The 9,403-nt window shown below is 42.4% G+C and overlaps 1 protein-coding gene across 1 annotated transcript; it reads right to left on the bottom strand.

Annotated features, from left to right (window-relative positions):
* Positions 1 to 495: 495 nt before the first annotated feature.
* Positions 496 to 5,404, bottom strand: ELP5 (elongator acetyltransferase complex subunit 5). The gene has a single exon (XM_074194266.1). The coding sequence runs from the start codon at positions 5,289 to 5,291 to the stop codon at positions 4,467 to 4,469; it is 825 nt and encodes a 274-aa protein (XP_074050367.1). The 5' UTR covers positions 5,292 to 5,404; the 3' UTR covers positions 496 to 4,466.
* Between the last annotated feature and the right edge of the window lie 3,999 nt (positions 5,405 to 9,403).

Here is a 9,403-nt window from a genome sequence, read left to right as displayed (position 1 = left end):
ATTTTTTTCAGGAATCAGCATCAAGTTAAGTGAACTACAGTTTGCATTCTCTCTTTAAAAATTTGAAACAATTGTATTTGTTTTGTAATACTTCTATGCAATAGTTCTTTAAAAAAATTGTTAATATTTATTGTGCATTTGTCTGAACCAGGGTTTTTTTTCTTTGATAGTTACTTTACAGCTAGTTCAATTTCATATTTTGAGATTATACTTAAGATGTTGATGTGGGTATTTTTTAAAAAAATTATTCTTAACATTCTTTTGAGTTTCTGGTTCTCTCCCTTCCACCCATTCTCCATCCACTGTGAAGGCAAACAGTATATAAAATATATATGTGAAATTATATTTCCATATTAATCATACACAAAACATTCTATTTCAATTTGTACTTGAGTTCATTAGTTCTTTCTGAAGATGGATAGCAATTTTTCACAAGTTGTCCTTCAGAATTGTCTTTGATCAGTTTTCATTTCTTTCACAGTTGATCATAACAGTATTATTTATTGTGCAGTGTTCTGATTCTTCTCAGTTCAATCTTATGTTTTTCTGAAACCACACCCCTAATTTCTTGTAGCATATTAGTATTCTCATCAGTCGTATGTCAGTGTAGACACTGCAACTATTTTTAGATAAACCTCCATTTCTTTTAAATTTAGTTTGCTGGCATACACTGGTATATAGTATCTTCTGGTAATCCTTTTAAATTATTCTGTCTTGGGGCAACTAGGTGGTGCAGTGAATAGAGTACCAGCCCTGGAGTCAGGAGGACCTAAGTTGAAATTTGAACTTGGGACACATAATAGCCTAGCTGTGTGACCTTGGGCAGGTCACTTAACCCCACTGCCTTCTGCCTTCTAAAACTAAAAACAAAAACCCCCCAAATAATATTCTGTCTTGTGACTTTGCCTTAATGTTTTATTTAGGGAATTTTATTTTCTTATTTTTGTTCAGGTTTTCAGGTTTATTAATTTTGTTAGTTTTTTTTTTAAAGAATAACTGGGTTTTAGTTTCACTGATATTATTGTCTATTTTTCCTTAATTTTTTAATATTTTCTTTCTTCTTTCCTTGGATTTATTTTTCTAGTTGCTAAGTTCACTAGTCTTTTAAAAAAATCTTTTATTAATGTATGTTCCCAGGTGTTTCTTTAGCTGCAGTCCACAAATTTTGCAATGTTGTCTAATCATTCTCTTTCACGTCTGATATTTGTTCTCTGAACCACTCTTTATTCAGCATGTCATCAATATGCCCCCCCGTTTAGGTTTGCCTCTTTTCCTATAATTCTCTGGACTATTTCTTTTTTTGGATTACACTGTGTAAAGGTATTTAGTATTGCTTTCTTTTTTAAACATTTATATTTTCTCTAGCCCTAACACATGCTGTTTTTGTAAAGGTGCCATGTGGTGCTAATAACACACACATATTTTTTCCCATGCATTTTTTATTTTTAAAATTTTATATTTTCCCCAATTACATGTAAAAATAATTTTTAACATTCATTTTTATATTTTGAGCTCCAAAGTCTATCCCTTCTTTTCCCTTCTTCCTGAGATTGGAAAACATTCTAATAAAAGTTATAGGTCCATAGTAGTCATTTTGTGCAAGAAAACTCATAGTATGCTTTGATCTATATCCAGATGATATTAGACCTTTCTCTGGAGGCAGAAAGCACTTTTCATCATGAATATTTTGGAATTGCCTTGGATCATTGTATACTTGAGAATAGCTTAGTCATTTACAATCCATCATATAATATTGCTGTTATTTTGTACAATATTCTTCTGGTTCTGCTCACTTCACTTTGTTATCAGTTCAATGTAAATCTTTCCAGGTTTTTCTGAAAGCTGGTCATTTCTTATAACACAATATTTTATTACAATCATATCACAATTTATTCAGCCATTTCCCAAATGATGGGCATCCCTTCATTCTTCAGTTCTTAGTAACCATAAAAAGAACTACTATAAATATATTTGTACAACTACATTCTTTTTCCCTTTATTGGTGAATCTCTTTGAAATATAGACTTAATAGTGATATTGCTGGATCAAAGGATATTGTTTTGTACAGTTTTAAGAGCCTCTGGGTATAGCTCTAAATTGTTCTCCAGAATGGTTAGATCATAACTCAACTAATATTAATGTCCCAGTTTTCCTACATCCCTTCCAAATTTATTGTTTTCTTTTTTTGTCATATTTGCCAATCTGATGGGAGTGACTGGTACCTCAGAATTATTTTAATTTGCATTTCTTTAATCAATACCACACACTCACATATTCTTCAATATTCCTGCTCAGATGTTTTAAATCTTTCAACAGTAAAGTTTTCAAATTTGCTAGTATCTTTCTCATCCTCCACAATCTTCATTTTTTTTGTTTTGTTGATACCTTTTGTTTTAGGTTCTAAACATTTCCTTTTCCTTCCCTATTTCACTATCCTTTGGCTAATAAAAACAAGGGAAACTGGTTGACAAAATAAAGATGTCAAATAGAGCATGCAACAACCTGTTAACAAAAGGTTTATTGTTTAGTTGTGTCTGACACATAGTAGGCACTTAATAAATGCTCCATGACTGATTGGGGGGGGAGATTCTTCAAAATCTTTAAAACATAATTGACAAAGGTTTACTAATCAGATCTGGCTATTTCAACCTTTAAGAACGTAGTTCATCTTGGCCTAGTGCCTCAAACACACCAAACATGCTCTCTTACTATGTCATTCCCTATCCAAGAAGCAATAGCATAAGGCAGGACTTCTTTGCAGCAATGAGACCCAGTTCTGGGCTCACAAGGATTAGGTTCCTTGTATGAATGGAGCCCTCAAATCCAAAGTAAGGTCATCAGGCTATCTTTCAATCTCTGGCTTGTTAACCCTTCATTTTAAGGGCCTGGGAGTACATCTCTTAAATCTTTGGTTTGGCTAATGTTTAGGGGCTTTCCAAAAAAAAAATTAATAAAATATTTTATGGAAAGATAATCAGTGTTTCACATAGGTCTTATAATATACAAAAATATGTTACAATATAAACATAACATAAGAAACAATTAAGATAGCCCTTTCCTTTACAGAAGAAATGCTTAAAACAAGATTCAAAAGCACAAACTAACAAATATTTCAACATGATAAGGTAACTCATAATTTTTATTTATTCTCTCAGGAGGTAAAGGTTCCTAGGAAACTTGGGAGATTGCTGAGCAGACAATCTTCAACACTTTCACGTTTCACTATCTGCTCAGCTGACTCAAGGTTCATTATTTTCTAGCAAGTCAGGTTATCTTGTCAATGGCTATCTTTTCTTTTCTTCTAAGAAATAATGTCCAAACAGATTCTTGAGCTTATAAAGATGCTGCCAATGTTAGGGATATTTATTTCAGGATTGATGTTTGGTGGCCTTTGCAAAGAGGAAGCTAGGGGATTGCATTTTAATCTGTCTTATTTATTCTCATTGCCATATATAATGAAATGCTGAGGGAAGGTGAGAGCAATTGTCTCTCCCATCACTGAAAGTCTGAAAAAAAGCTTGAAGAGTTTTGACATATGTGGCCATCAGGAAAAGTGTGAACAAGAAGGTAGAATCACTGTTCTTAAAGTTGGTAGAGTTAGTAAAGTGGGTTGGCTGAGTGGTCTACCCATTTTGGCATACCTTGGCCAATTCTCCACCTATGAGAGAGACTAAGGAATGAATAGGAGCTTCTGTTGCAGCATCTTCCTGAACCAGAGACCATGGCTCGTGTGTCATTAGAAGTGACTGATTATGGGGCCAGAGGAAGCATGTTGAGTTTCATAGGAAGTGTCCTAGCCAAAGTAGAAGTGTGCAGATTGCAGGCCCAACTCCATGGAAGTGCCGCAGTCCAACACATCTGAGGGCTCCTCTGATGGCCACTATTACAGTTAACTTGGACAGAAATGACACCCAACCCTCCCTTCCCACCAATCCAAAGATTCTTTTCTTTAGAAGACAAAACTTTCAAAATAAAAGTTGAGCAACTCTGCCTTCTTTCTATTCACAAAGAACAGGGGTCAATTCTCCTTTTCTTTCAAATTTAGCAAACCTCGGTCTCACCCTTTTACTTTTTAACATGAACTGAATTCAAATGTGCTTGTTTGGACAATTATTTGAAAGAGAAAGAAAAATAATTCAATTAACACAGTGAATGTAACCTGTTACTCCTTTCAAGGGTACAAAGAGCACATGGTTTGGAGTGATTCTAGCCTCTCTAACTTGTGCCCTTACAGTTGAGGTTGCTAGGGCTGAGCCTAATGTCCAACTTCTGAGGCCCCGGTGGCAGTCCATCTTTCAAAGCCCCCCCCCCCCCCAACAGCGTCTTTACCTGCTAAAGTTTCAGTTTGCCCCCCCACTGTTCTCTTATCTGCGGTGACAAATAAAACTTGTCTGGCATTATGTGTCCCGTGGGCACTTGTGCCCCACGGCTCTTCGGGGCGGGCGGTTCGGCCACCCGCAGGCCCGTCAGATGTCCAGGTCGTCGTCCGGGTCCTCCTGGTCCGGGTCGTCTCCGTCCTCGGGCTCGTAGAGGATGTGGCCGGCGGCCGGGCCCAGCGAGGCCCGCTGCTTCTCCGAGCTGAAGTGGAAGGGCAGGGCCAGCGCGTCGCGGGCCGCTCGCTCGGCCTCCGACAGGTGCAGGCGGAAGGGGAGGCCGGCGGGGGCCCGGGCCGCGGGGGCGCGCGCGGGCGCGGGCGCGGGCGCGGGCTCGCCGGGGGGCGCCGCGCCCGCCCGCAGGCTGTAGCCCGGCCCGACGCGCAGCCACTGCGCGTGCTCCCGCGGGCGCCCGCCGGCCTGCGGCCGCAGCACGCGCGCCTCGGCCCAGCCCCGGGCGCGCCCCAGCGTCAGCTGCGCGCGGGCCAGGCTGCCCAGCGCGGCGGCCGGGCCGGGCCCGTGCGCGTCCTCGTGCAGCAGGCCCAGCACGCGCGTCGGGGCCCGGGCCGCGCCCAGCGCCCGGCAGAGGGCGCCGCAGGGGGCGCGCAGCAGCAGCCAGCTCAGCGAGTCCACGGCCAGCGTGCAGGGGCCCGGGCCGGCGGCCCGCACGAGGGCGCCCAGCGCGGCCGCGGCGCCGGCCCAGCCGCGGGGGTCCCCGAACACGTCGTGGTACAGCAGCCTGCCGTTGGTCTCGGGGTCCAGGCCTTCCCGGAAGGCCTCCTCGCTCACCTCGCAGCCCAGGACCCGCACCTGCTCCCCGCGGAGCGCGGCCTCCCGCACCAGGGCCTTCAGCAGGCTGCGGCCCTCCCACTCCACCGAGTCACGGAGCAGCACCAGGCCGCCCGGCAGCGGCTGCATCCCGCCTCCGCCTCCGGCTTCCGGGCCCCGGCCGAGGCGCGGGCCGATGGCGTCACGGCCTTGGGTTCGGATCCCGGCGAGCGCGGAGGCCGCTGCTGGTCGCGTTCCGTGACGTCACGCCCCCCCCGGGGGCGCGAGGGGCGGGGCCGAGCGACGCGCGCCTTCGGAACCTCCCGGAGCACGAGTGCGGTGGGTGGTGTGGGGAGGGCCGGGGGCGGGGCGAAGCAGGAAGGAGAAGCCGAGGCGGGGGCGTGGGAGGGGGCAGGTGCAGTCTCGTGCCGGGGGGGGTGGGCGTAAGGCGCGGGAGGGCGCGTGCGCATGCGCGACACCGCCGCCTCCCGTCGGCCCTCTTGGGCCTTCTCCGGGACACCTTCCTTCGCGTCAATGAACTTGGGAAGGAGCGGCCGCCAGATGGCGCAACGGAGAGAGCGCCGGCCCTGGAGGGGAAGAGCCGAGGCCCGCTGTGGGCAGCGCACTGCACCCGCTCCTCTGTGGCTCCGGAGGCAGCAGGACCCGAGTTCAAATGCGGCCTAGCTGTGTGGGCCTTGGGCAAGCCGCTTAACCCTTGCCAAAACCTAAAAAAAAGAAGTAATAAAATAATAAAAGTGATCCAAGACACTTGGAAAATCTGAAGGCACTCCATAAATGCTGGTACTTTGTTAAAAGGATAGTGTAAAAAAATGTTAGTAGCAATAAAATGATAATTATTTAATTGTTGGAGGAGAAATAGAAGGTTCATCTGAGGACTGCAAGGTCTCAATGAAACTGTGATGAAGAAAAAGTTGTCTGAGGTAGACTCATAAACAGCAAAGGAATAAAAATAACATAAACAGCAGAGAAGTAAAAAATAAAAACAGCAAAGGAATAAAGAAGTCTAAATACCAAAAAAACAAAAAACTTGAACAAAAGAATTTTTAAAAAGTATAAACAGTAAAGGAAGAGCATATAATGAAGAATGAACCCTGCCAGCCAGCCAGGCCAATTCAATCAGCAATCCACATGGTCTTCTCTCTAAATTCTTTTAAACTTTTTCTATTACTTTCTTAATATGCTGTAACTTCCTTTAATAAATCTCTATTTTATGTCCAAAACCTGCATTCCTGAGTCTGAGTCTTGATTCATCAAGGGGCAGAATCAAACCCAAGAAACAAATGAACAGCAACACTTTGACAGTGGCACAAGTTTATTCTAAAGTTAACTCTTCAGGATCATGGCACATTAAGCTGCTCAATTCAGCTCTACTGTCCTGCAGCTGTGATCGGCAAGACTGTACCATTCCAACCACTACGGGGGACCTAGGTCCTCTCCCCATTCATATACCAAGAGTTTGTTTATGTTTTCTACTGGATAGCATCAGGCAGTGAATTAATTTTTAGGTATACATACATCAAATAAAATAACTTTAAAAAAAGGTCCCAAGGGTTATTAGGATAAAATGAGAATATTTGTAATTAAACTTTACAGTACTACATAAATGCCACAACAACTACTTCTACCATACTGCTGCTACTGCTGCTACTACCATTACTACTACATAACTGCTTATACTACTGTTACACCTACTGCTGCTACTACTACTGCTATTACTGCAACTGCTGCTACTACCACTACTACTACATAACTGCTTGTACTACTGCTACAGCTACTACTGCTACTACTGCTACAGCTACTACTACTACTGCTATTACTATATAACTGCTTGTACTACTGCTACTGCTACTACTGCTGCTGCTGCTACTACCACTACTACTACATAACTGCTTGTACTACTGCTACAGCTACTACAGCTACAGTTACTACTACTACTACTACTACTACTACTACTACTACTACTACTACTACTACTGTTACCACTACAATAGCTGCTACTACTACTACTACTACTACTTTTATTGCTGCTGTTGCTACTACTACTATACTACTGCTGCTATTACTGCTATAGCTACTACTATACTACTACTACTACTGCTACAGCTACTACTACTGCTGTTTCTGTTACTTCTACTTACTAGTGCTCCTGCTGCTACTGCTTTGCAACAATAAGTCATTAACATTTTGCAGTAGACCAGTGGGTTCTTGATTTGTCTCTCTTATATGCTAGTGTGTTGCTTCTTATCATATTCTGTTGTCTCTGCAATTTCTCTGGTAGCTATTAGTAGGAAGAGGGAAGATGCCTGGTCTTTGAAATCTCTTAACATCCTGAATCAAAGGAAAGGAGAAACAAAGGTAGCCCCATTCCAAGCAGACTTGTGAGCAAGTCCTCTCCTTCTCTCTTCCTATTGACTCTTGGGAATTCAGCAGAAAGAGAGGCCAGGATTGATGTTTTAGTTGTAACCTGAATCCCAAAGCACATAGGTATGGGATTCTCTTTATATTCTACTTTTTCTATGTTCATTATGGGAAAGGGGATGGTTTCAAGCCTTGGATATCAACTGTGGCTGGGAGTGGGGATTGCCTAGCAATCTGGAGTTTGGGTCGAACCTCAAAAACATATCCCCTAGATCAGGGAACTGGATACAACTAACCCATAGCCATATATGGCCCAAGAAATCATTTGGTCTGGTTCTGCCAAGGCAACTTCAGGTGGGACTCAGAATTTAATAAATCTAGAAGCTTTTTTAGGGGTGATTTAACTAAATGTTGACCAAATATAGCAGGCTAATTTTCAAGTCGATAATTTTGTATGACCTGAGAGAGAATGATGTTATAAATAGCCTTCATTTAAGGAATGGTTGAATAAATTGTGGGATTTGGATGTGATGGAACACTATTGTTCTATAAGAAATTCTATGGGATGGGACATGCATGAATGGATGCTGAATGAACAGAACCAGAACATAGTTCACATTAACAGCAACACTGGGTGATGATTAACTATAATGGACTTATTGCAGCAGTACAATAAATCAAAGTCACTTTTTTTTAAGGTTTTTGCATGGCAATGGGGTTGAGTGGCTTGCCCAAGTCCACACAGCTAGGTAATTATTAAGTGTCTGAGGTAGATTTGAACTCCTGACTCCAGGGCTGGTGCTCTATCCACTGTGCCACCTAGCTGCCTCCAAAGTCAATTCTAAAAGACTTATTTATGATGGAAAATAGCATCCATATCCAGAAAATAAACTATGTAGTTTAAATGAAGACTAAAGCTTACTGTTTTCTTTTTAAAAAAATTATTTAAGGCAGTGGGGTTAAGTGACTTGCCCAAGGTCACACAGCTAGGTAACTATTAAGTGTCTGAAGCAGGATTTGACTCCTGACTCCAGGGCTGGTCCCTGTGCCACCTAGCTGTCCCAAAATTTACTATTTTCAATTTTAAAAAAGTTGTCTTATGTATTGTTTTTTCCTATCTAATGTTTTCCCTCCTCATTTCAATTTGATTCTTCTTTCACAACATGATTTAATATGGCTCTATGGTTAACAAAGTTATACATGTATAACCTATATTAGATTGCCTTCTGTAGGGGGTGGGGAGGAAGGCAGAAAGAAAAATGTGAAACTCAAAATCCTGCAAAAAATTGATTGTTGAAAACTATCTTTGCTTGTAGTTGGAGAAATAACTAAATAAAATACATATTAAAAAATAAATATCCAAATGGACTTGTCCTAGAGTGACAATATTTAAGAGAGCAGTTCAATGTAATTCAAGCCCAGTATCTCCTTTCTCTCTGAGGAGAACACTGTCCTGGAAGGAAATAAAGTTTCCATTGGAGACGTCAGAGGGAGAAGAGGCTCAGAGACCACTATTCTACTTCCCTTCAAGCCACAAAGTGACACCCCCAAGCTAAATAATAGGGACAGCTTTGCAGTCCAGTATATCTCTGGAGTTCTAATTCAGTTATCAGTGAAAGCAAATCCTCATGGATAATGATAAAGACTCTTTCATTATAGTTCTCCAAGGAGAGGTATATGTTACAAGGAATAAAGTATTTAAACTCCTATTTTGTGTCAGTCACTTTGTTAAACACTGTGTGTAATATCTTATTTGATCCTCACAATCCTGGGAGGTAGGCATTATCATTCTATCCATTTTATAGTTGAGGAAACTGAGGCAGAGGTCATCACTTGCCAGGGTTACCTAGTGGGATCAGGTGTTCCTGTTGCCAGGATCAGCA

The sequence above is a fragment of the Macrotis lagotis genome, chromosome 7 (genome assembly GCF_037893015.1).
Source record: "Macrotis lagotis isolate mMagLag1 chromosome 7, bilby.v1.9.chrom.fasta, whole genome shotgun sequence".
Taxonomy (NCBI): Eukaryota; Metazoa; Chordata; class Mammalia; order Peramelemorphia; family Peramelidae; genus Macrotis; species Macrotis lagotis.
This window is presented reverse-complemented; position numbering and strand designations above follow the sequence as displayed.